General features: G+C 38.7%; 1 protein-coding gene across 2 annotated transcripts in view; it reads left to right on the top strand.

Moving 5' to 3' along the window:
• TMEM163 (transmembrane protein 163) overlaps positions 1 to 27,961 on the top strand; it is a 101,749-nt gene that overhangs the window by 48,339 nt on the left and 25,449 nt on the right. For both annotated transcript variants that reach the window (XM_037397299.1, XM_037397298.1), the window contains 2 exons: positions 13,103 to 13,146; positions 14,289 to 14,380. In XM_037397299.1, the coding sequence (XP_037253196.1) occupies positions 13,103 to 13,146; positions 14,289 to 14,380 (136 nt within the window). The remainder of the gene's footprint in view (positions 1 to 13,102; positions 13,147 to 14,288; positions 14,381 to 27,961) is intronic.

Below are 27,961 nucleotides of genomic sequence, written 5' to 3' on the forward strand. Positions count from 1 at the left end.
TTGTGAATTGTATAATTTCCTATTGCTACCTGTTGTCAAGACTGTAACCGAAAGGAAACTGTAACAGTTTTAAAATGCTTTTGTTAGAAAATGAGCATTACATGTTTCCAAGAAGGTTTATTTAGAATTTTTGCATTAAGAAGCTACTAACAAAGCTTGACTGAAAACCACAGAACAATGGAAGTTTGTTATTTAGACTCATATTTCATTGTAATTTTAACTTAATGACTTAGAGCCCACAGGTAACTGAATATACTGAGTTTGCACTCCAGATGTATGCTAAGCCTGACTGTAGTGCTGTTTTGTGTGTGCAGTGTGTCTGTGTCATCCTTGCTAGCGTATTATGACACTGAAATAGGATCGATGACAAGCTTCTTTATTGAGGCCCTTAGCAATAGATTGTTAAGATTAACACATTGTCTGGGGAAGAGATTTGTCTGAAGGGCTTGCAGTTCCTTTCTACAGTTAAATTCAACAGAGAGCTATCAGACAGTTGCTTCTCTCCCTGGAAGGTTTGTTTATATTTCAGCCTAGAAAGATAAAATGATAACACAGAGGATTTCCTTTTTTTTTTTCTTTCTTCCTGACTTTTTCAATTTATTTAGCAGAATTGTCTGTGTTGAGAACTTGGAGGATTAATTAAATTCATGTTAAAGACTGAATTTTCATTGTTGGGTGATCTCTGCTAAAGGAGCATTAGTAATCCAGTTCAGACTTCAAACTTTCTATACGTTCCAGCAGCTGTATGAGAAGTAAAGCGAGAGCCTGCTATCCAGCGGCTGTTGAGCTGAAATCCTGCTAGCAAAACAGGCAAAATACCTTTTAGTTAAAAAATCAGGGGCAAAGAAGGGCCAGCAAAGAAAGAATCTTCTAGAGTTGCACACTTTGAAGTGTATTTGGGATTATAGAAGAGTAAAATTATACAAGAGCGAACCAACATGCCTTCCATTGAAGACAATGCTAACATAAAACTAAAAGTGGATAGCTTTTGTAGAATAAGAGCTGTAGGGTGTGTCTATCTTAAAGATTTATACTTGTATGGATTCCCACCAGGGATGGTTTGTGTTCTTAAACTCATTTTATAAAAAGAAAATCTCTAATATTGTGTTATATTCTGGCAGCCTGCTTAATTGTATTTGGCAGCTTGTTTTGGTTCTGGAGCGGCTCACTAGCCATCGAATTAAAATGGGGGGTAGTTTGATACGTGTCTTGTCTCTGAAATTGATAGGGATGATGTCTTCACTGGTTTTCATATTTCTAAGGTCATTAAAATGCTCAGAGAACAAACATTGAATATGACACTAAATGTCATGACTGTGAATTTCTTCTGATCTTGTCTTCACACTCCGTGTTCCATTCTTTGCATATTCTGGAAAGCCATGCATACAGAAATATTTTTTTTCTTAATATAAGAAGGAAAACCTGTCAATCTTTGCATTGTTACTTTCCTCTCTTATGTTGTTCCCACTGATAGTAGAGGGACTCAGTTGTGCCATTAGTCATTGGCTGTTGTAGGAAGTGCTGGGGAAGGCACTGGTCCGTGTATATAGAACAGTTGGTTCCAGAGGAGCAGCCCGCTGTACTGCTCCGTGGGGCAGATCTGTATCAGATCATGACCTGTGCTACCCGGCTTCCAGGTTAGAGCGGCCATTCCTTGTCCCTGGAACCGCTGAACCAGGGTCAGGCAGGGATGGGCTCCAGCCAGGGTAGCAGGCTTAGATTTCTAGATCACTGGTGTGTATGTGCAGAGAATTTATTCTAAATCTGTTTATCCTCTTCACAAACAGCATTGCAAGAGTTAACCACCTGTTAGATGAGAGAGGAAGCACACAAAAATACCAAGGAAAGTGCCAAGCAAATATCTTATTTTACCTTCATTACTTCTGACAAATTTCCTGTTGCATTTGTGTGAATTTTTGCAAAAAAAAATAATAATAGAACACAGATAAGTCATTACGCTAGAAATTATTTTAAAAAAATAAAATCAGCCTGTGTCTGTGTTCTGTATATTTGAGTTGAATGTAGTTTTTAATAGCTCTTTTTCATAATTATTTTGGGTGACTTCATTATTGGGTATCCAACTGACAGTTTGGTGTGGACTCATTTTTCTGTGTTCCGGATTCAGAACCTTTCAAAAGTATCTAAGATGAAGGATGCTTAGCTGCTTAAAATAGTTACTTTTGCATTCATGGATCTCACTGCATTTGTGTTCTAGAGGTTTCAGAAGGACAAAAATGAGTTTGTAATAACCCATTGATGTGTGGGTGCACTAGTCCCATCAGTTTCAATAATTATAATTACATTATACTAATGTGAGTTAAAAGGCAATAAAAATTATTTTCAATAGGAATGTTTTTTCAGCACTTCATAGAATTATAGAATGGTTTGGGTTGGAGAGGTTGGATCATCTAGTTCCCCCTCCCTGCCCCGGGCAGGGACACCCCCCCCACCCCCCCCACCCCCCACCCCCCCCCCCCAGCCCAGGCTGCTCCCAGCCCCATCCAGCCTGGCCTGGAGCACTGCCAGGGATGGGGCACCCACAGCTGCTCTGGGCAGCCTGGCCCACCGCCTCGCCGCCCTCACAGTAAAGAATTTCTTGCTGATATCTAATCTGAATCTACCCTCTTCCAGCTTAAAGCCATTCCCCCTCGTCCCATCACTACACGCCCTTGTAAGAAGCCCCTCTCCAGCTTTCTCGGCGGCCCCTGTAGGCACTGGAAGCCGCTGTAAGGTCTCCCCGGAGCCTGCTCTTCTCCAGGCTGAACAGCCCCAACTCTCTCAGCCTGTCTTCCCAGGAGAGCTGCTCCAGCCCCCTGATCATCTTCGTGGTCTCCTCTGGACTCACCCCAACAGGTCCACGTCCTGCTTATGTTGGGGGGCCCAGAGCAGCACACAGTACTCCAGGTGGGGTCTCCTGAGCACCGAGCAGAGGGGAAGAATCCCCCCTCACCCTGCTGGCCTCGCTGCTCGTGACGCAGCCCAGGGTGCAGTTGGCTTTCAGGGCTGCGAGTGCACATTGCCAGGTCACGTTGAGCTTCTCGTCCACCAATAACCCCCAAGTCCTTCTCCTCAGGGCTTCTTTCAGTCCATTCTCTGCCCAGCCTGTGTTTGTGCTTGGGATTGCCCCAACCCAGGTACAGGACCTTGCACTTGGCCTTGTTGAACTTCATAAGGTTTGCAAGGGCCCACCTCTCAAGCCTGTCGAGGTCCCTCTGGGTGGCATCCCTTCCCTCCAGCGTGTTGAAAACATCACACAGCGTGGTGTCATCAGCAGACTTGCTGAGGGCACACTCCATCCCAGTGTCCATGTCAATGACAAAGGTGTTAAACAGCACCGGGCCCAATACCAGCCCCTGAGGTACACCATTCGTCACTGGTCTCCATTTGGAGATCAAGCTGTTGACCAACAGTTGACTTGATACACTTCTGAAGAACTGCTGTATTTCTGTATGAAAGGAAGTCTGGTTTGATTTTCAGAAGTCTATTGAAATACTTCTAGTATAAAAATAGAGTATCTTAAAACTGTTAAGCTGTGGGAATGCCATAAAGATCGTGCAGATCGTTTCTAACTGGGTTACCATTTTCTGTAGTTAGTTTGCATTTCTAAAAGTTAAGGCAGTGCTTTCAGAATGTGAAAAGTCATAAAAGGCAGATCATAATACTAAACAGTTATTCAAATAGGTAAGATACTCATGGTACCTGCTGTCACTCACCGCAGAATTACTAGGTGTTTCCATAGGGTAAAATGATTTCCCCTGTGTATATAACCTGCTAAAGCATGGGAGTACTTTCATCACATTTCAGAGAAGAATCCTAAAAAAGGGAATGCTAAGGGTTTTGTGAGAAGTCACTTAGTAAGAGAGTATGATGTGTGAGACTGTGCCACCCACCCAGACCCAGCTGCCTTTTAAATTATTCTCTCTCTTCAGACTCTAGTTATTTTGGCTATTAAACATATTCTGCATCCCTGATCTTCAAATATTTCCTAAGATCCCTGATCCAGTTCTGTTTTCTTATCTGTGAAAGAGGAAGACCACTGTAATTGTTGGGTTTGATATATTTCTGTGAGGTAATTGTAAATACAGCTACATAACTACATAGAATACATAGCTAATGACCTCAAAAATTATAACTCTCTTCACGCTCATACTGAATGTAAGAGTTAAGATCCATCAAATGAAATAAAATAGATGCTGCTTTATTTGGAAAGCTTTCTATAGTAAATACAAAATTTTGCAATTCATTGAGCTGCTTAAAATTTCACTGAAATTCTAGGGGCAAAAAGACCTTTGATCAAAAATTTGTGTGTTGAAGTTCACATGCAACTCCATCGGGCAGGTCTGTATTTGTTTATGACTAGAGAATTCACCAGTGTTTTCTTGTGGATAGTAGATGCTAAGAAACGGGTTCTTAACAGTTAACGTGGAAAAGTAAGAATTTAGCCACTGCTTTTGTGGGCTGCTTTTAAATACTTACCACGGCTAAATTGTGTTTTCTTTTCTTAAATTTGAAGAACACCAGGAACAATTTAACTTGAGTAGGCTTAAACCACAGCTAGATTGTTGCTGTTGTTTAAGAACTGTATTTAGGTATGGGATAGTTGGAATACTTCTAAAAAGAGTTATGATAATGTGACAAAGCTAACGTGTCAGCCAATTTACATGGAGCCGAGGTTACATGTAGTATTCCAGGTATTTAAAGCTGTGTTACATTTGTTGGTGAGAGGACGTTTGAAACGTTGTTTGTGTGCTCTATAAGGACTGTGGTTTGAATCTTTGTAGCATGCTGAGAATTAGGTTTTTTGATATTGGACAATTATTTATGTTTCTTAGAAGTACTTTCAAATTGGACTCTTTTTTATTTTTTTTGTAACAGCAGTGTTGATTTGTTTTAATGTTCTTGATGCATGATGTGTCACAACTGTTGAAAATGCAATTCACGATGAAGTCAAATTTGAAATAGTAGCATAAAAATAGTGAAAAAATAAATACAAAGAAGTTGGTGAATCTGGAGGTTTGGCATTTGGACCTTTCTGATACATTTCATTTAGCCTAAATTTGGAAATCTTCAAGTTAAGCATCTTTTAAAAAGAAAACCACTAGGCTTCTTTATAGTAATGGAGACAAATAACCTTGTCCAGGGTGGAGGGATGCAAATCTAACTGATTATATTCTTTTAAATGTGCTTAGGTTTTAAGTAAAAGCTACTTAACAATAATTTTTTTAATATAGACAAACACATAGCACAACCAATGATATCTATATATTTATTGTTGTTTATATTACAGTTAGCCTGAATCCTTGCATGTAAATTCTATGTTAATACATGTGAGCTGTAGCTTGCATACAGTATCATTCTTTAATTATCTTTTCAAAAGGATCTCTCAGTCTTTCTAATGTGACTGCAGGACAGGAACTTACCAGACGGAAACTGAGAACAATGGCAGTACTTCTGCTCTTTTATTAACCATTCAAAACCTTTGATGACTAGTAAAAATGTTTAGCGTGTATCCAAGCTGTTACAGATTGGGGATACATGTATAAAATAAGAGTTTGCTGGATCTCTGGAAAGCTTCCCAACGCCCATTTAAGTCAGATAAGCATTTATAAACCTTCACCTCATTCTGGGTTATTCTGTTAAGTTAGATAAAACCTTCTTTAAAGCAACTGGCCAAACTCCCAAGAACGAATTCTTTATGCCATGTAGAACCTGAATATTTCTCTGCTAACTTTGCCTCATCAGTAAAACACAAAAGATGGGAAAAATTTCGCCTTTGGAGAGCCTCCTAGGTCATTATATCTACGCAACTTTCATTTGTGTATGGTAGGTTACAAATCTTGGCCACAGGGCTTTAGAAACAGCTGTTGAGTGTGTCTGATATCACTCAGCATTTCTGGTTTGTGGCTTTTTTAGCCCAGCTACCACTCATTCCTTGTCCCCATTAAGGGCCAAACTGCTTCCTTTGGTTTTTGAAGCTAGTTTCAGGCTTGACACTACAAAGTCTGTGGACTGTAGGTATAAGCTGCAAAAACTTACCTTGTAAATGTGCTGTTAAGGGGCATTTGCAAGCTTCTAGACCATTTCAGTTGTTATATTTGGAGCTGGGGCATCAATAATACATAGTGTCATTAAAAGACAGGGTGCTTTAATGTCGTTGCACTGAGTTATTTTGGGTGATTCAAGTGACCCCATTTGAAATAGAACAGATCAAGCTATGTACCTGTGTGTTCAATTGCAGAAAGTTGGCACCATGTGCCTGGAAGGAAAACTAGTATGTTTCTTAGAGACCTTCGAGTTTTATTGTTCCTGCTCTTAAATGCAAACATATGCATTTAATATCCTGAAAAAGCTCAACTGGAGCTGTAACATATGGACTGTCTTTTAATTCCTGCCCCCTGGAAAGCCAAAACTAAACAAAAATACCACTCCTCCTTTTCTCTGATTTATTTGTGTTCTTTTTTTTTTGAGATGATCTTGTTTGAAAACAGAAGGTTGGCACCTGAGAAAGGAAGCATAGGAAAGCAGTGGGATGCCTGACAGGAGGGGTCCTGCTTTCTCCCAGAACGGTCACTGCAGTGCACTGCTCTGCACAGTGCCTGCGCGTACTGTGATATTACCCCTGCATGGGCTTTTGAGCAACCCTGGAAATAGCTGTTAACTCTGCTTTATTGGAGTTGCCTGCTTTCCGGTTTTACAAAAAGCTTTCCCTAAATAAATGGCTTCTTGTGTGCATCTCTAGCTATGCAGGGAAGTGTGACGTACAAAACCGACTGCTTTGGTGTATTTGGCTGACCATTTTTTAGTGTTATAACCACTGAAGGTGGCAGCGAAGGCATGTTGTATATAAAAGACATTTCAGCAGCTGTTAAGAGAGCCCTGGCATTATTTTGTTCTGACTTCAGGAACAGATTTGCCCTTGATGTGTGTATCTTTTGCTTGCAGGTGGTTTTTTTTCATTTGTTTGGTTGGCTCTTTTTACTGGTATACTCTTGGGGACTGTCTACTGTGTATCGTAGAGAAAGCTGGTTCACTGTTTTCTCCACGTGGATAATTTTTTCGTCATTCGAGAGGTTGTACCTTGCTTTTTGTAGTAGGATTGTTTCATAGTTCAGGATTGTGCAGTCCTGCTCAGCTGCCCAGTCAGTTCTGTTCATTTGTGGGAGATGCCAGTGGAGGCATGAGTGCTCTTTCAGTAGTAAAAGGGCAGATGAAATCATACTAAACAGAAGTGAATCGGGGGACTGAGTAAGCTTTAGAACTGGACTGCTTTGCTGTTCTTTGAGATTGCCAACTATTGGTGAGCACCATGGTATAATGAGTAATCAGTTTGGGGAAACTACCTCTGTGCTGCCTGCATGGAAGCCAATACTGGGAACATTCAACCCCCGAAATGGAAGTCTTCTGATCCTTTACAATGAGGTTCTGATGTAGCCACAAGACAAATATGATCAGAAAACATGTAAACAAAGGGAATTAAGGGAGAACCACAAATATAAGTCTTTAAAAGATTCTGACATTCAAACATTGAAAAATGAATTCTTTAACATAAAAATCCTGAGGTCAGAGATGAATAATAATATTATTTTTTTTCTGACATGTCAGCAAACTGGAAAGCATTGTTTGGATTAAACTCAAAGGAAAACTTTGGCACAAAGCCCTGACATTCTACTGTTTCTGTAATAAGAAATTAGGAAAATCTTCAACTGATGTGCACTGTTGTAGTTTTCTGAACTAAATGAAGTTATGGAAGTTTTCAGCTGCTTAAGATTTGACCATTGCGATAGATGAAAATAAACAAACAAAAAATAGTAGTATATTTTGTGAGTAATAGACAAAGAAATAAAGATTTTCCTGGAAAGCTTTACCACTACTGATAGCAGAATTCGTTACCAGATTCCTAGGATACCTTGAGGATTTTTTTTTCCTGTTTTGTTATGGAAGAAGTAAAATGAGTTATTAAATAGTAGAGTCACTAGTTTATGTCAAAGATCTCAGTCCTTTAACAAAAACTGAAGGAAAAGCTAAAGCTGTTTAATAGTTTTGTTGGGTTTGCACTTTCTTTTTAAAGGAAGGGAGTAGTAACTCCTAGGTTCCTTAGCTTTGTTGCTTTTGTACACATTTAGAAACCAGAAGTTCCAGCCCTGCCAGTAGTCCGGGGATAATAGAGACAGACTGGAAGATAGAGTTGTTGCTCTGAAATGTGTGCAACTTGTACAGAAAACAAGGTGAGAAACTGTAAAAACAAAAAGCTCGAGAAGAGTAGTTTCTTGGCCTAACAGTCATGCCCCAGGTAGGGGCAGAGCTGAGGACATGATGCCTAGTTTCTTCAGAGCCCCATCCATTGGGTCACGTCCCACAGCTGAGTCTTCCCCAAGAACAGAAGTCTCCTAGTACAGTGCTGCAGTTCGTTCTGCCCAGAGTAATTATGACACCTTTCAGGAAGATGGAAAAATGAACCCTCTTACAGACTACTTTACAATTTGGTCTTCTATGATTCTAATGAGATCAAGATCCAGGTTTGATACGCATTAAACTAATGTTCCGCTTGGTAGATACATACATAAATGGTGTAAAGGTATTCCCTGGAAATAAGGATCTTTACCATGTTGATGCAATTGTAAACTGTGAAAATGAGATTAAGATTTGGTATAGATAGGGTTGGTACAGTTTTGCCAGTGACTCTGGGATAGAAATACAGGTCTAGGAACGTGATGCTGATGGATAGCACTGGATCTGCCCATGTAGATTAGATGTCTTGCAGGCTTGTGTCTGAGATACTGGATGTTTAGCAGCCATTTGTAACTACTATGCTGATTGCAGATGTTTTGGGCATGTACATAAAAATCCTTAAATTTTGCTCTACTCTAATTCTGGAGAGGAGAGAAAGCGCCTGGGGAAGCATTATGAGTACCTGTTGGTTCTGAGCAGTAGCATTTTTTACAAGTATTAACAGTGTCAGAGTCATGTCTGTTTATTGCCTTCAGTTGTAAGGGATTTTTAGAAAGTATTACTCATTGGGTTTTCCCTGCTTGGAATGGATTTATTTTGAAATATGTATTGTGACATTAGTTTTTGATGTTTTACCAACACTGGGCAATGAAAACAGACTGTATTTCAGTTTCACTTCTGATTCAGCCAAGCTTCCAGCCAGTTCCTCTTGCTTCTGACTCTGTACAACCTATAAGATATGCTTGGTAATATATACAGAAATAAACTGAAATCACTTTCAGTGGTGTTCAGATTGCCTACCTAATTTCTACTAAATGTGGGTCTTGTGCTTTGAAGCCATGATATTTTATGTGCTGTCATCCAGCTGTGTCTTTCAAAAAGACTAATTTCAAAGCGAACATGATGGAGTGAGTGATTGTCCCTTCAAGAGGAACTTCTTAAAAATAGTTTTCCCTCCTCTGAGTAGGTAAGAGAAGATTTTTATGACAGATAGAGTTGTTTGTATCTACCATTTCTCATTTGCAGCCAGACTCATGCCAAAGGTTTCTGTTCGGGAGAACTGGAGGCACAGCGTTAATTTCCTGTCCTACCATTTGTGCACCATGGTGCTCTCCCAACGCAGAGAAGGAAATGAGAGACCCAGGGTCACTGCAGGGTCCGGTCTCTCCAGGAACACGTTTTAGATGGATTAAACTTGGCAAAGGCTGGAGGGAGACTAGATGGCTGAAGAGTTAAACAGGAACAATTTTGTAGGATTAGGGCCCTAGTCATATGATTCTTCTGAGGCACATGGAAATGCATAAACCCCTTATTTTGTTGAGGATAGAATGTGTGGGAAATGGGATATTCTTCTTTATGTGGAATCACTTTGGAAGGGGTGAAGGAATTACAGCAAAATCTGACCTGGGTTGGCAGATGTTGCAACTGATGTTGCTGTGCAGGTGGAGGCAGTGGTACATTTGTGGCTTATTGTGCTGGCTCTATTTTTAGTTTCTAACTGCTTGCAAGTTCCGTTTACAAATGTCAGTAAAATGCATTAGGATTATCTGCTTTATTGTAGAGGTAATAAAATGCTGTCCAATTTAGCCAATAAAATAGCTAAAAGCAGGCTTCCACTGTCATGGCAGTGTAGCTGCTAAGTGTATACAGTGGCTCCACAGGATTTTTAAGCTGCCTGCTCTTTTCTTTCCTCGTGGTTTGTTTCCCACCATTGTACTGATTCTATATGGAGATTAGGAATCTGTTGTTGGGGGTTTTGCATTGGGTTTTTTTTTTGTGTGTGTGGTTGGGTTTCTTTTGTTTGGTGGTTTAGTTTTTTTTTTGTTGTTTGTTGGTGGGTTTTTTTGTTTTTTTATGTCAGAGGCTTATCTGGGAATAACTGGAAATACATAATGAGAAGAAGGAAGTTGAGGGTTCAGCAAAAGCTCTGTGATCCATTCCTGGATGCCATATATTACTCCTGGAGCATGGCAGTGATACTGGAGGCATAAGGACCACTAATTATTCCTTTGCCCAGGGATCTCAAGTGCTTAGATGCTAAGAAGCACTTCCTAAAAGTCCTTTCAGCTTCAATGTCTAGAATGGGATCCAGTCATTGTCTTTAGAGGATGTGGTCAGTCGGTGGCAACCTGTATTGGCTGATAACCCTGTAAGTTAATATTACAGTTGCTTTTTCTGCCATAGAGCCTAGACTGGTGGGCAAACATCCCATTAGAACTGGAGTGACTTACTGGTGAGTTTTATGACTGTGTTTGCCAGCTAGAAGTTCTAATGTGCTTAAGTTGGGGCTGAAGGTGCTTTGATGTTGAGTCTTTCAGAGAGACAAATGGGTTGTTTTTCCCATTAGAAAACCAGTATGTAAATAAATAACACAAAAAGTTACCTTTCCAGTGCTTAAATGGTCAATACTACTTTTGTTATGGCTTTTTACCACTACAAGTTAGTATTGCAGAGTACCAGTCCTTGGAAACTCTTTCCTCCAGTCATATTAGCTAGCTAGCAAAAAGACTTAAGCAGGCTTGTGACCCTGTTAGGTAATACTTGTTCTTCATTACTATTTTAAATAGCTCAGGCCAACCAGATTGTATGTTAGTGTTGTGGATATTTATTGCGGTACAATATACGAAAATAAAGACAGTTCTCATGCTAAAGACCTTGTGCTTTAAATACATTCAGTATGTCTCCTAAAGCATTCTTCAGGTGTGGCTATCTGTGTGCATTTCATTGCCTGTAGAAATTATATATTCATTTTTAAGGGAACCATAGGATTAAAATTAGTTTTGAGTCTGGATTAGAGTGGGGAAAAAAGCTGGCAATTAGTAAAAACTGAGGAGCCAATTCCACTACATAGGAAGGCTAGAAGTAAAGGAGGCGTAGAAGTGTGGCTTTGAACTGCATCATATGAAAGCAGTAATGACAGGAGTATCACAAGCTTGTGTGTACCTGTGAATGCCCCCTTTTTCTTTTTTTTTTTTTAATGCAATTTCTGCATCAAACTATATGTCTCTAAGAAAGCATATGAAAATTTGATAGGCAATATATTATTATGCAGTGAAGTGTTCAAATTTGCAGCTGGATCACTGCAAGCTAGTGTCAGCTTGTCAAGTGTAGCTCTTGGCTGATAAGTCTGACCAAGAAACATAACCTCTTTTTTCACCTAGGAGATGAAGTGTGGGAAATCATGTTTTAACAATGACAGGGAGATGTAAATCCATACTGTTTCAATACTCTTCAGCTTGGAGAAAATGGGAATCTGGAAATGAACCTGATGACTTTTCTTTGTGTTTTGTCCAACTGTAATGATAAAGTCCAAGTATTTGTGATATTGGGCATGCTCATGGCCACAGCTAGGGCTTAGATCAGTAAGAAAATGGTTATTATTTCCAAGATTTTTAATTTCTGTTTATCCAGAGAAGTGCCACAGAACTGCAGCTTGCTATAACTGAAAAGAACAGTCAAACCATAGTGACTCTGTTCTGCCAAGCTGTTCTAATGAATACTGGAATACTGAAAATTAGATATTGTGTTTGTCAGCCGAAGACTGGCAAAGTTGTTGATGAGCGTGATTGTCTTTTTTTTTTTTTTTAGTTGAAGTATTTTTCTTTTTACAAAAACGTATTTTTCTCAGTAAGCTAGCTGATATCTGTTCATAAAAAGAATAGTAAAAATTAATCCTTTTAGGCTTTATTCCAAGCCCTCTTAATATTTGAACTAGACTGATAGGAGGTTTATTCAGGGAGCATAGGTTCGGTTACTCCTTTTCTCACTCAAGTCTGCAGAACACAGCAAGAAGACTAGAGCTGCTCAATGCTTGAGCTTGACAGAGCCATAGTGTTGCCGTTAGCCTGTGAGAGGTGCAGTTTGATGATGCCCCATGGAGAGGTGATGGCCTCTTCTGTTGCTGCCTGCTTCTTCCCTGGTATTCCTCTGGGCTACTGACAGGAATTTTTCATTGCACAGTAACAGATTTGGGAACTGTGAGATGATGGAATTAGGATGCATGGAGTAAAATGATAAAAATGATACATTTTTTTAGTTGTTAGCTCATTTTTAGAGTCTGGTTTATTTTTTAGAGGCAGCATGCAGTCAAAATCAGAGCTGGTCAAGATTTTTCCTGCTAATGCTTTTTTTCCATTGGAAATCACTGATCTGATGGAATTTGATGGGGCTGTGTGATTTACCCTTAGGCTTTTTGTCAAAAAGAGGGCAGTCAAGAAGTCTGGATGGGCCTGCATAGTTTTATGTCTGTCAGTTCAGGTGGCCTTTTGTGCCCAGCTGGAGCAAAGGAGCACTTTGAGACAGGTAAAGTTTTCTAAGAGTTCGAAATTGTGGTTGCTACATGGTTTTACTCAAAACAGCATCTGAAATGCAGCATGTTTCATAAACAGACTGCTTCTGAATGCTATGCTAAGGTCTGCCCCATTAGGTTTTGGAAGAGAGAAGAGCACCTCTCAAGTGACCTAATAGTTTCTTGCAGCACAAGGCCTTTCTTCTAGACCTTTTTAAAAAGTCTTGGTCAGGTTGTTCTAGTGGGAACTGGGTGAAACTAAGCCCACATGTTGAAACTAGTTTTGTAGTGCTCAGACGAGAGAAGAAGTAAGGATACAAACAAAAAAATTTAAAGTGATTCTAAATAATATTTTCTTTCCTTTAGCTGTCTCCGTAATGAGATACAGTGCATCATCATTTGGATTTGCTGTAAGTAGAGATACAATTTAAATATTCTCTACCTTTGTGTTTCCATGGGCTTTTTCATGAAATACTGTATTTGTTCTTATTGTGAGTTCATGGCAAGATGTGTGAAGTCAATGATGAATTAGAAAAAATAGTGTTGAAGTGATACCTTGGAAAGGATAGTAAAGATACTTTCATTATACTTTTCCAGTTTCCAGCTACTCAGCCTTATATTTGACTTAATATCAATGCTTATCTGTCATCATTGATAGATATTATCTATCAGATAAAACTTTATCATACAAAATGTCTCAGCTTAATCAGTTCTGTTGTTGAACTTGAGCCAAATTCTGAAGTTCCTTTCTGAACTTGGTGGGACCCTTTCCCTACTGAAGTCTATGGTAAAACTCCTATGACTTTGGGATGATAGCTTTCCTCTCTAGTAATTGCCATGACTTTCCTGATCAGAAATTTTGCAGAGCAAAAAAATTCCTAACAACAAGCAAAATGACTACTTTCAAATAATTTGTCTTTTGCTCTCAGATTAGAAGTTCAAATTGACTCTGTAGAAAGTCTGATTTAAGGGTGAAAATTCTTATGGTAGGACAAGCCTGGTTTTTGGTGTTACTTACTATCATGTCTTCCTTAACTGGAAATACAAACATGGTGATTTTGCTGATGATAAAGAATAATATGGAATCTGGATATAATGGTGTTTTGGAAAAAGTTGATATTTTTGTGGTTTGAAACAAAACCTTCTGTTGCAGAAAGTTAGTGACTTTGCAGGAAAAAGGAATGTTTGACAGGCATTTTCAAAGGTTGGTTTTTTTTTTTTTTTGAGTCTTTCCATAGTGTTTTAACTCTTATGGTGCCACAGTGGCAAATTGTGGTGGTTTCTTTTTTTTTTTTTTCTTCTCCACAGGTGATGGATTACAAAGAAAAAGTTTTTAATACCTTGATTGACTTCCTGTGCTCTGAAGTGTATCATTGTGCAATAATACATGGCAAAAATGTGAAGATCAATTTAATAAATGTAAATCCTGCTTTCATTAAAATGATTTATTTGAAGCTGCTTTGTGCCTGTGCAGCAGCATAGTAAATGCATTACTGTTAGTACAGGGCACATTTAATGGCGCACAAAACAATTGACTCTGTATATCTTTCAGTTTGATGCTACCCTGGATGTTTTGTCATCAGCGATAGTTTTGTGGCGTTACAGCAACGCAGCTGCTGTGCATTCTGCACACAGGGAGTACATGTAAGTACACTTAATTACTTTTGGCATTGGTAGAGGCCTGCAGAGCTTTTGCTGTCAAGCTGTGATGCTACAGATTCCAGGGCGTTGACAAGAAACATTTTGTCATGTCAGCAAGTATTCTTTCCTTCTGCCAACTTATTGTTTGGTCCCAAACATGCAGCCTTTCCTTAGGCAAACCTCCCTGTGATTATGATTTTCAGTTTCTTTTTAACCAAGATAGTAATTAGTAGGGCTTGGCGATTTTTTTTTTTTTTTTTCCTTGCAGCATCTGTATCAAATGAACTGTATCTGCAATCTGTAATGGATTTGATCTCTTTTATTTTGCATTTTACTCCATTATTCTTACTAAAGTATGCTTTTTAAATTGATGCTTGTATTATATTGGTGCTTCCCTTAACAAGATTGGAGTATGAACCCCTTCTCTTTGAATCTAAATCACTTCAATTGCTAGTGATATTATTGGAAGTTGAGATTACAGAACATCTGATAAGATTGAGCCTGTATTAGTGATATGATAGGAGGGTGACACAGTTTATTATAACTGCTGTACAAAGAGAGAGGTAGACACACCTTTTAATTACAGAACTACAGCTGTTTTGGTAAGTAAGAATGTCTCAATACTTGCATGTTTTCTGTATGGAAAAAGGTATATGGTTGCAAAGTAAGCATATTTAATGCTTGCTATATAGATCTTACGGAATAACAAGAAGGGAAGCCTGATGATATTTAGCCCTTACATAACTGGTAGGATCAAGGAATAATAAAAAAAAACCCCAAAAAGCCACACAGAAGGGATTATAACTTGTCTTCATAGTCCTTTCCTCAAAACTAAGCAAACAGTAAGCAGTATTTTTACATGCAGTAACTCGGGCTCATGCAACAGTTTGCCAGCGCTGTGAGTTCCTTTCTGGCAGGACTCCATGCATAGCAGTTTGGAATAAAGGGCCATAGAAGATTGATGTGGCATTGATTCATAAAAATAAATCCAGAAATGTGTGATTAAAATTAGTCTTCCTGCACAAATTTGGAGATCTTAACAGGCATTTCCTGAGTATGTTGCTTTTGTGGGTGTCCACAGAGATTCCTGTCAACATTCAATTAACATATTTCTGAAACCTCCTTCTGTTGAGCTTTTTCAAGTGAACATTGTAAAGTACTTTATAGAGAAAATAAATCCCAGTACAAAAGAATAATCAACATATCCCCATGGCTGAGCCAGTAAAGTGAACAACCAAAGTAGAAAACATATTTTCCTGCTTTTTATGCTCATTTTTGTTTTCAGATAACCCCTCTGCTTTATATAAGACTAAATTAAGTCAATGAATTACTTGCTGTGCCCTCTATTTGAAGACAGCTAAGGTTACATGATGAGATCAGTACTGAGTGAAAGAATGTTACCATATGCTGGGAATATGAATCACTGGATAGGCAGTCTGGTTATCCCTCCATTTCTAGAATTCATAGGAGAATCATTATAGTACTGACAAATGAAGAGATGGTTGTGTCTCTTAAGGCAGCTCTTCCTGTGTCAGATTTTTGAAGGAGGCGTATTTCTAATTTCTTGTTGTGTTTAGTCAGTCTCTTGCTTAAAAAAACTGCATGTAATTCTTTTTCCTCTACACTCGGAAAATGTTTCGTGACTCTTCCTGGCTCCTTGCTTACCTGGTAAATAATCTTTGTATCATATGTGCCTATAACTGTACCTGGTCTTTCACAGTCCGTGGTGATTGCCTCAGTGGGGAAGTCTGCTTTCAGACTGCTGGGCAGCTTGGTGCAAATTCATGTAGACGCTTGGGTTGTGCTGTGCGTTACGCCTGTTTCTGTGTGCCTAGCCATATCCTGCCTTACTACAGGAGCCTGTGCAAAATTGGGTTTCTGCAAAAGCATTATTATTGTTTACCAGAGTAAGCTGTGCCAGGGTGACTTCAGTTTCATCCTTTATTTATAGGCCTGTCTTTTATTGATTTCAGTATTATGTTTGTCTGTGTATCCTAATATATCAGAAAATAACATGAGCTCCTTGACAAAAGCTCAAGTGGAATTGCTAATTATGTTTTGCAAATTTATAAAACTTCCTGCTTCATAAACCTGACAGTAAGAGATTGCTCCAAAATCTGTTGAAAGCAGTGGAAAACATCTCTCAGAAGGGCAACGTCAGATCTAATCCTAACTGTTGGACATCGTTGAGAGGGAACATAAAGATAGAATGAAAAACAAAACTGCAGAAAAAGACACAGAGAATACAGCCTGGCTCATGATGTGTTATGAATTAAATACTTAAAATAAACTGCTAAGATGTAAAAGAACTGCATAATCTTACTTAAGAGGTAGCCATATGGAAGTTAGAGATGCAACATTTCATGGCCTGATACTCAGAAGGAACAGTACAAGACTGCTTTTTGTGCCAAGTTCTGCTAAGCTGAACCAATGCATTTCCATTTAACTTCAGGGGAATTGTAGTGCTAAAACTATAATGAAAATGTGTCCCACTGAGTTTAACTCAGTTAATGGGTTTAATTTTTGCTAGATCATTTGATTTCTCTTGCTTTTTTGGGGCAAGATGAGAAGGTACTTTTTCAGTGTACGTGTAGCCAAAGTGACACAGTGTACATCTTTGATGGTAGTTCACATGTAGTAACTGCAAAATGTATTTTAACTTCTGTGATTTGCCCTTCTTGAAAATTCTTTGACACTGATGGCCTCTGAAGCTAAAACTGGCAGGCTTTTCAAGTCTTTTATTGATGAGATTTTTTCCTAAGTCATTGTGAAAATGTGTATCTGGTTATGGTCAAGGTATGTCTTAAATTATGATGAAATTCTGATGAAATTGTTGTGCTTTATTGTTAAATATACCAAGTAGCTTTGAAAATATAATGAATGTTCACCAAGATCAGGTATGTAGGCCATGTGAGACACTGCTTGATTTTGCCTAGCTGGCACATTAATGAAACAGTATGTAGGAGTGGGATGACTATTTGCTGTGGTTGTTACTGATACTTTTTGGATAGTTTCACACTTAAACATCTTTCTGTTTTGACAGTCAAATAAAAGTGGTTAAAAACAGGCTACTACATTTTCATGAAGAGTGCCTGAAAGAATTGTAGGTCTTGAGGCAATGCAAGAATTGGGAAGGACTACAGAGATCTGGGAGGAGAGAGTTCATGAGTGCTTGGTTTGTTTGGTGTGAACTGCTGGGTTGCAAGTTAACATGCAGAAGTCATAGAGGTGCTGAACAAATCATCCACTGAACAAATCCGAAGCAATGATCAAGAAATCCAAGGAAGAAATATTCAGAAATAACTTGAGAAATAATTTTCAATTCCAACAAATGACGAAAATATACAACAAAATTAAAATTCTTGCAATTCCTTGTTTTTCTTCATAAGAGGAGAAACTATGAGGAAGAAATATAGTCTGATATAGCTGATAAACCAGAAACTGAAAAAATGTGGTAGACCTGTGCAGTTTGGGTCAGTTACAGCTTATTTATTACTTCCTGGTAAGAGTTTTGTGGGTCAATTTAGAACAGGTTGTCAGGTTAAAGGTCTGAATTCATTCTTCTGTTTTGCAATTTGAACACTGAACAATCATTGAGCTATTCAAGATGCACAAAGAAATCTGAAAGGTCCCCATTCCTGCTCTCCATAACCAGTGTACAAATATTCTTGAATATTCTGCCCTTCAGTAAATCTTCAGTGACATAATAGTTTATTGGGCTGCTGAAGCAAATCTAAATTCTGTTGAAGGAAGAAATTTATTGAAATTGGTATGGTAACAGGAGTTTTTCATGTGCATAAATAAACCCAGTAAATAGCAGCAGAAGTAATTTCTTAATAGATGAATCTGAAGCATTAGGAGCCTGGGAAAACATCTCACGAGAGGTTGAACCAGTAACTGGCTATACAGCCAAAGGGCAGCTTTTTGATCTGTTAAATTCAGGAATGAAAGATTTGGATTGGAGTGCTGGAACTGTGTATGAGGAGAAAATGAGAAATACCACTAAAAAAGGAAAGGCAGAGAAAACAGAGTAACAAACTTCAGGCACACAGCCTTGTGAAAAAGCTATAAAAGATGGAGCTTTTTATGTATAGTTGGTTGGAAAGATCTCAAAACTGTGAACAAAGGAAAAGCCTCTTGTTTGATACCCTCTGCTCAGGAAAACAGGACTTTGCTCTGTTGGCAGCCTGCTCGGGTCAAATGGAGTAAATGGAGTAGTGCTACTTAGGCTATAAACCAGTATTTCTATTTTTACATTACAGAACTGGAGTCTTGCATTTGTGTACAATGCAGTGCAGGACATTGTCTGCTTATGCCCATAGGATCCATTGCTCCTAGGAGTATTTTTTTTTTTTTTGGCTACTGGGTTTTATTGAGGTTGTATGTTTAGTATTGCAAAAACTAACTCAGTACAGCATATTTAACATCGTGATTCTTGACAGTTGCATGTGGTGTTTATTATATATTATTTTGTTGATGGTACCAAGTTAAATTCTGTGTTTCCCAAGAACCAGTCTGTCAATGTCTTTCTTAACCCAGTGTGAGAGTAAATAGGAACATTCTGGATTATGCCAAAAGCAGAAAGCTCACATTTCTTCATTTATTTCACTGTTTAGTTTTTTGGGTTTTTTTCCTATTTTTTTTTTTTCTGGTGGCATATGTCAGACTCCAGCTATTCTTGCCTTTATTACTGTAATAAGAAAGCTAAATTGTATCATGGGCAAATAATTTCCAATGAACTCACGGTGCTCTGTGTTGCCATGACACAATACATGATGAGTGCGTTACGTAGGGATATGTACACACAGAGATATTCTGGCCCTTTCCTAGGACTTCATTCACTAGGCATGAAACTTCTGGCTGTGTGGCAGTATGACATGGGAATTAGGCTATTTTAAAACATTTTATGAAGCATATGAATGGTATCAACAACCTTTTTATAATACCCAATGAGTACAAAATTACCAGTGTATCAATCACTTTCCTCAGCTGCTTGATAGCCGCCTGGGTGCATACTCTTTGTCAGTTACCTTTTCACAGAGTGTACCTTGCGTTCAGTTTTTGATTGTGAGTAGCCTCCTCAGGTAAATGGGGCAGTGCAGCAAGTAGGCATGTTAGTGTTACAAATACTGCCGCGAATCGATGGATGTTTATCAAGCGGAAGGATACAGCTTTGAACAGTTTTTCTTTTATAACCTTACATCATTCTAGGCATGTGACTTTTGGAGAAACCTAGTCTAGTGATTAGAAACCCTTACCAGTTGCTTAGTTACGTTATTTCTGGAATTCAGACTTAAGTAAACAGCAATAATAAAGTCATCTGTACAACCCTGTGTACGGTAAGTAGACACCCAATCTGAATTGGATGTAGCTGAAAGAACCGTCCTTTGCTGTGGTGTTCCCTTTGTCAGTGTGGATATCTTATGGATAAATATTCCTTTGACACCTTATTCTCCTGCTCTTTACTTTCCAGTGCAATCCATTTTTGGAAGACAGGGGATATCAGATACGTACATGGTATCCTTCTTCAGTTGCTAGGGGAAAGTGTTGTATGGCTTCATAAAATACCTTCCTGCGTTGTACTATGTTACCTCTTCAAATTGCAAATCTGCTTTTGCTCTATAGTCTCTTGTCCAGTTGCTTTACGGTGTAGTCCCATGCAGTCCAGGGGCTTTCATCCTGGCAGTGATTTCTGCTTTGAGGATGATGATTGGAATTGCCCTTTATCACTGCCTTCTGCAGGTTCTGTAAAGAGCCATCACCGTCACCATCTCCTGCAAAGCCACGTCTGCTGGCAGAGGAAATGGGCACATCTGTCTGGCTGCTGGGCACATGTGGGCAGTTAGTGGCTGGTGACTTTGTGTAAAGACTTCTTTCTTACTGAGAAAATGTGGTGGCAGGTGAGACTCTAAGACAGAGTGAGTTTTTCCTTCCAAAGTAATTGTAACACTTTTTTCTCTTGCTTGTGTTCATATGACCCCATTTGAGAATATTTAACCCAAGGTTTGGCCACGAGGAGCCTTAAATTATATTGAATATGTGTTGAGTACATTTAGGCATGTGATATGGGGACCACAATGTATCCTACTCTTGCACCCAAAGCTTGAAAGAATTAGAAACTGCCTTTTCTGGGAGGAAATGGCTGTCAAACTGCCAGGTTAGGTCCGGATCTTCTTTCTTTTACTCTAATTCAAATAAGAGAGCATACTGATCTGTATGGTTGCAGGGTATATCCTCTCTTGGTTCACAGAATTAAAACTCCCTCATTTTCAGTATTAGTACTGTAGATTTTAATTTCCATTAAACTGGCTCTGCTGTACTGGTTAGCCCGACTAAATGAGTGCTGTCTATTTAGGTAGTGTTGAATGAAAATAATCCTCTAAATTCAGACCCAACATATCAGTCACATTGAAAAAAACTGGATAATTTTATCTATGCTATACATACGAAAGAGATGTAAAGCACAGATGGCAAAATCCACACCTACCCACAGTTCAGGGCAAACCTCTGTGGCTGGAGGAAAAAATCTTTTGTGATGAGTGAATGAAATAGCTAAGTGATCTGGAAAAATGTCAAAGGCATGGAGATAGCCTAGAAACTGCAAATAGCTAAGAACCTACCTCTGCAGCTCTTGTTTAGTTCTCAGTTACTATGAGTTGGACCTCACACAGCACATGCATGTCTTTCCTACCCAGGAGAGCACAGTGCAGAGTTGGCAAAATAAGTGTTCACCTGTGCTTGGATGTCTGCTTATAGGAGGAGAAATAGAGTTTCTTTTTAACCACACTAAAAATTTCTAACCCATTCTTTCTTCTGAAATATTTAGCTGAAGTAGTACGTCTGGGTACAGTACTAGATACAAGTTCTACAGTTGTTTCGTTAGGCTGACTTATTAAACTGTATCATTTCTCCATAAATCCATTATCTCCTATTCTGGCAAAAGTGAAGCAATCATAAACTTTGCTCTTATCCAGGCAGAAATGCATGTATACATACATTTGTGCATGCACACACACAAAATCCTCACACATAGAATTTATATTGAATATGAAATAGCAAATGTATATATTTATGCGTTCTAAAAATCTGTTTCTAAAAGTGTGGCATCTGTAGACTTGGCAATGATTTTACTGGAGCTAGATCCAAAATCTATTTAATTTATGGAAGCCTTTCCTTTTACTTCACTGGTAGTTGATTAGGCAGTATTTGTGTATATTAGGTAGTATTTATACATGTGTATATATATAAAAAAGTTCAGGGATATGGTGGTGGTCTGTACTGGAATTTGATAATCACCATGAAAATGAAAATTACAGAAATTTTCAGAAGGGTTTATTTTCCAGCTTCAGGGGAATGACAATCTCTGATCACCTGCTACAAGGCTAGGAGCAGTGATCGATCACCTCTTCGCAAGCTGGGAGGGTGGTTACAAGGCAGATGTACCATGAGTGCGACTGTACGGTCTGTGCAGACCAGGAACTAGAAGATAGGTTGTAAAAGTTATCAAAATCTCCAAGCTATAGAAATGTCTGTTAGCTTTTATTGGCAGATTTTTAATACCTGGAGAATCAAATTATTTATGGAACTGTTGCCCCAGTTCAGCTGCATGATTTTAAAGGATGTAGATACCTTGTTCTGCAGTGACTAGTTGAACTCCTGAGGATAATAAAAGTTTTAGAAGGCCTATAACATTTTCAACATGAAATGGATCCCTACCATAGCTGATTTGAGTCTCGGATATAAACCCATGCTATTTAAATATAAAGAGCAGATATAAATTATCTTACATAAATGGATATAAATCCATGCTTTTTAAGAAGAGGTTAGACCATGAGATAACACTATATTTTTGAATATAATAATTGAGAGATCAGTTTTCAGTGATAATCTGGACTATTACTTGAGTTTTCTTTATTGTGCAATCCGGTTTGTGTTTTATATTTTTTTATGTTGAGAAAAAGGAGTAGCTGTAGTGATGCCGATCTGGATTCTGGCAGTTGGAGGTGGATTGTGGAACATGTGCGATGAACAGCAAACCCTCTTTGATCCTTTTAAAGTGCATCTTGAAGTGACTATTCCCTCTTCACCCAGCAACAGGCAGGTGTAAATACTCTGAGCAGCTGTGATTCTGTACAGTTTCATGTTGGAGCCCTCCTCAGTAACTAAACCTGATAATAGATATAAGCCATACCACAAACATAAATGAGCAATATCACTGTCTAATTGGACACAGAGAAGCTCAAGATTAGCAGTAGAGCATGGCAAAGAAGCAGGAATCTTAAGTCTGAGGCTGATACTGCATCTTTTAACAGTAATGTGCCACAGTGGCTAGTAACTTCTTTTTAGAGTAAGCCCTTTAATGGGTTCAAGAGGCAGATTTTAGTTTTCACAGTTGTGCATGTCACCCTAAGGAAAAATGTGGCTAGAATTATCTCAGCAATATTGCGGAATGGGTAGCAAGGAACAGATGTTAGTGAACAGCTGCATTGTAATTTTTATGTCTCTTTCTAAAATAATGGGCAGCAGCCCCGTGCTTGCGGCACAGTGTGTGGTAGACTGAACAGGCCCTTTCCTGTTGGAGAGATATGGTACCTAGCCATAGAGATTTTGCATCACCTGCCCCTGATGTGTCTGGGGTGTGTGCAGGGTGGCTGTTGCTGGGCAGACAGGCATTCCTGGCAGGGCTGCTTAGGCTTCTTTCCTACCTCCTTGCATACTTTTCCTTCGTGGCAGGAGTGGTCCTTGCTCAGTTCTTCCTGTTTCTTACTTGTGAAGCAGCAGATTAGGATGTGTAGATAGCAGAGGCTGCTGTGGAGGAGAAAGTAGCTAGTCTTGGAAAGACGTGGATTACAGTTGAGATGAAGGAAAGAGAAAGCCAAGAGGCCTGCATTTGTAACATCCCCAGCTGTCCTTTGGTGCCCCAAATTACTGCAAAGCACAACACTTTCAGCCCCTTCTCTCCAAAACATGCTCTGACTTTTTCTCTTTCTGTATTCTTTGTCCACATACTTAGTCCTGAGTCCTCTTTCGTTTTCTCTACCATGCTCCACTTCACCCCCCTCAGCCAGAACCCACCGGTTTGCCACCAGAACATCATTTTTGGTGACCCAAAAGTTGATCTATTTCCTCCTGAGTTCTCACCCTTTGAGTATCAGCATTCAATTTTGCTTATGCTTGAGAAATCTTGAGCTGGTCGTGACGAGGATTTTATGCTTGGGTAACTGTAATCAGACTATAAGACCTGCCATAATATAAATATTAAATGAAAGTAGGCCTAGCTTCGTTTAATCAGGCTGACTGCCTCTCATGTAGAAGAAATGTGGTGCTGATTATTGCAAACTCCAAGTTACTAATGAAGGAGCATTCACAGAATGTAATTTTTATTTGCTTATGGGAAGAAAGGCTGAAAACCAGAGTACCAGCAAAACAAAGAAATACGAAAGAGTTCTTGTCATGTGGCTAGCCACAGGAGACAATTAGGAAAAAAGTATACAGAGATCCAGAATTAGAAAGTGAATGAATACTGTATGCTCAAAAATATTTTCCTAACTCCTGACATAGCAAAAACCTCTTGGCAATTGCCTCCCTTCCCCTGAATGATCCCATACATGATACTCACTGTCACCCACTAGTACTCAAATCCTTTCAAATCATAGGGAAATGGGAATTAGCACGTTTACAGGTTTTATTGAATTAATGACTTTTATAATTTAAATTTTTTTCTTTCTTAAACTCCAGAAGTTTCATTACTGGGTTTATTCAGATATTAAATCCTGTAGCCATCCTAAAACTGATTTGCTCAGGTTTGCTGAAAAAGCTCACATTACTCCTGGGCTTAGAGCACCCGTTGCTCTTGTTGGCCTGCAACTCCTTTTAATGCTAAGTTACAGTTCCTTGCAAAGTAATAGTTTTAACGCTACCTCTTCACTCCAGTGCTGAAAAGAGGCTGTAGAGGTTTTAACATTTCCTTTTTTGTGGGCTATTAGGAGCCATTAGTACTGAAAGATCTTGACAGAGCCTGCAGAGATAAAAATTTCATGAATACAAATTGGTAGGATCATAGGATAATTCGGGTTGGAAGGGGCCTTGGGAGGCGTCTAGCCCCAGCTGTTGCTCAAAGCAGAGTGAGCTGTGAGATCCGAATAGGTTACTCAGAATTTTAGCCAGTCTGGTCTTGAAAGCTTCCAAAGATGGAAGCTCCGCAACCTCTCTGGGCAAACTGTTCCACTATTCCCATGGTGGAAAAATGTATCATAGTAAGCTTCTTAACAACCAAGAAAATACAGAATTAAAACAGAGCAAACAGCTCTTGGAAAGTAACAGAATTATGTGTAGAAATCAGGAGCGTTATCTTTTATTTGTAGTATCCTAGCTGCTAGAGAACTGGATGAGGAACAGAAGCTTGTTTTGATGGCAGCTTTGCAAATGTGAGAATTTAGCTTCTACCTCAAGAATATCAATACAAATACTAGTGGTTTATAATGACTTTTCTCATACTTCTCTCTGTTGTGTTTACCTCTGTAGCTCTACTGAAATTGTTAAAATGTTTCCCCTGAATAAGGTAAGTGATGTTTTCAATGAATAAGGCAAGTGATCATGATACACAAGAAGTAAATTTTTTAAAGTGAGATCAATCAATCACTGGAACAACCTCCTCAGGGACGTGGTAGTGTCCTCATCACAGGGGTTTTTCAAAATACGATTAGACAGAGTGCTAGATAATCTCATCTAGGCTCCCTTTCCCTTGAAATGTTGGACCAGGTGATTTTTTGAGATCCCTTCCAACCTGGGCTGTTCTGTGGTTCTGTGAGGTTCTTTACAATGGTAAAAGTAACTAAAAAACCCCAAATAACCCATGTAATCAAAAAAGATCAAGTATTCTGAGATGCAGGAATGAATAAAAGAATTGGTAGAATAGCACAGTATTTGACAAGGAGGTTAGTTTTTTAATGCTACATTTTAGTTGTATGCTAACAAAACTGGGAAGTAATTAGACTGCTTCTGTCAATCTTGTTTTATTCCACATGGTGTCATCACATTTCAAGGACTGGTTTAATGAACTTGAACTGTGGTGGTAAAACAGGTTCCAGAATGTAACAGACATACTACAAAGTACGTGAGACCCCTTTCCCTCTCCACGGCCCCAAAACAACTGTCTCTGTGAAGTGCTAAGAGAAAGTTAACACATTTTTTGCAGATTGGATTCATATGCATCACAAAGGTTTTTTTGAATCCTTAATTCTGCTGCACTACCTTTGCTGCATATGAGAGCAGGTTGACTTGAGAGGCGCAATTACCAAGAGCTTCATCACAAGCCCTTGTCAGTACTGTGTTACTGTATTCCATTTGCCAGAAAGATAGTAGGATGACAATTAATGAGGGAAGCCTCTTGCAGTGGCTGTTTTATAGCTGTCAATTGGTATGAGGCCAGCTGTTATCAATCACCCTTGTGGAGCTTACCCCGATCTCTTCTAAAGTAATAGATAGCAGAGCTTATCACTGAGGATGTGTTTGTAACTTTATTACTATTATCTATTTATGTTTTACAAAATGGTACAAACCAAGTAGCTGAGAGTCTAAATTTGCTGTCTTACTTCAGGCTGACTGCTGCTTACACAGAAGAGCCGTTCCCTTTGGCCGGAATGGGTCAGCTGACGTAAAAGAGTATTCAGCATGGCAAAAGCCATGCTAAAGGTGGGGTCACTTTATTATGTTGAAGATTAATCACCACAGAGATCTGAGTGAGATTAATCTTTAGCTCTGTGGTGGAAATATTAACAGAATTTTAGTCTTAGCACTACCTGTAGGAAATCATAACGAATAATTACAAATATAAGACAGAATTAAGGATAAATCCATGAATTAGAAGGGTGTTTTGCTGTCTGTGCTAGATGCAAATGAATTGAACAGTTGGACTTCTTATCCTTAGGAAATTAACTTCATGATAAAAGGAGGAAAAAATGTTTAACTTACTAATAGCAGCTTGAAAATGGACAGTTTATGGAGATGGAACCCCCTGCATCTCAGTAGTTTTCGTAGCTATTTGCTTAAAAGCCATTATCTTATGCAAAGTAACAAATTTTTGATTAAGCAGAGACTATCAGGTGCTTACAGTGATAGATTTCCATTTCTGGTTTCCTTAAGAGTTGTGAGAAGTTGTCATCAAAATGAAGAATTGTGTCTGTTGGAGTTCCATACAGGGAATGTGCTACGCAAAAGATGAGGTCACAGCTGTGTGTCACGTAGCGCAGTTACACTAATCTTGTTTTGCTGGGTGTGAGTGCAAATGTCCAGGACTGGTGTAATACAAAATGGACATTTATAGGGTTGTATAAATATAAATGGATTGTATATGGGTTGTAGTACTGCCTTCAGAAGAATGCCATTTGGAAATTGTCAGGTTGTAGCGCACACAGAATCAAGCTTTAGAATGGACACATGAGTTTAGTTTTAGGATTTAGCCATAATCATGTTCCTGAATTCCACTAGAAGTAACCTAGCAGTAACTGAAGCTCAAAAGCTCTATATAGTCTGAGGCAGTTTTGAAAGTCCAAATAAATTTATTCTCAATATCTGTGGCTCTAATACAGCTGATTTAACAGCATGTTTCATCTATGACAAAGTTGACAAAATTGATGAGTTAATTTTTTAATACAATGAATTGTACTTGGAATTATCTTTTGGATTTTCAGATAGAAATACTGCATCAAAAACACATCAAGGAGTCTCTTCAGCAGATTATGATCTGCTACCAAGACCTACAGCAAACTAAAGAAGACTTGATGGTTTCACTGTTAAAATCGTAATATTAAATTCTTTTTACCAACAACTTAATGATGTAGTTTTAATTACTCTTGCATTCCAAGTGCCATTGCTGCAAGAAAAAAAAACCCCAACTTGTGGAAGTTTCAGCTTTAGTTGACCTAAAATTTTATTAGTGCCTGGCCATCAGAGACATGACCTCACCTTATCCTTTCTGAATTAGTCTATTATTCTTTAAACTATACTGCATTGTGAAAGATTCCAGAAAGCTTATTGTTTCTGAAAATCAACTCATGTTTTTCCATTATGTTTTAAAATGTTATGACTAAGTTGCCTCTGTTGTCTTTCTTTTTAGAAGTAATATATTACATGGAACGGAGTGAGATTTCAGATTCATTAATTCTCCATTAGATATTTTCTGTTGCCTGTCAAACCTGTAGGCATCAATTATTTTGTGTTATAGATCAGTTCTGTCTCTAATGATGTAGATATTTAGTGGGAAGCTCTTATACTAACTCATGTAGAAATGGCTGCAGAATAAGTACGTGACTTTGAGTAGGTGCGGGAGGTACGAGCAAGTGGTACTGATGACATATGATACATGGAGATCTCATATATTCCTCATGGTTGTCACTGGACAGAGAGTACCCTCATGTCTTAGCAAGAATATATCAGCGTTCTGGAATATAAGGGCATCAGGTGGACCACCACTTACTCCAGAGGGTCTGAATTGCTGATAGTGATTATAGGGGACCTGGAGATTGAGGGCCGTTTATTACACTACGGTGATTCTAAGTCAGGGGTGTCTGTACAATCTTCACT

The sequence above is a fragment of the Falco rusticolus genome, chromosome 8, assembly GCF_015220075.1.
Source record: "Falco rusticolus isolate bFalRus1 chromosome 8, bFalRus1.pri, whole genome shotgun sequence".
In the NCBI taxonomy this organism is placed as follows: domain Eukaryota; kingdom Metazoa; phylum Chordata; class Aves; order Falconiformes; family Falconidae; genus Falco; species Falco rusticolus.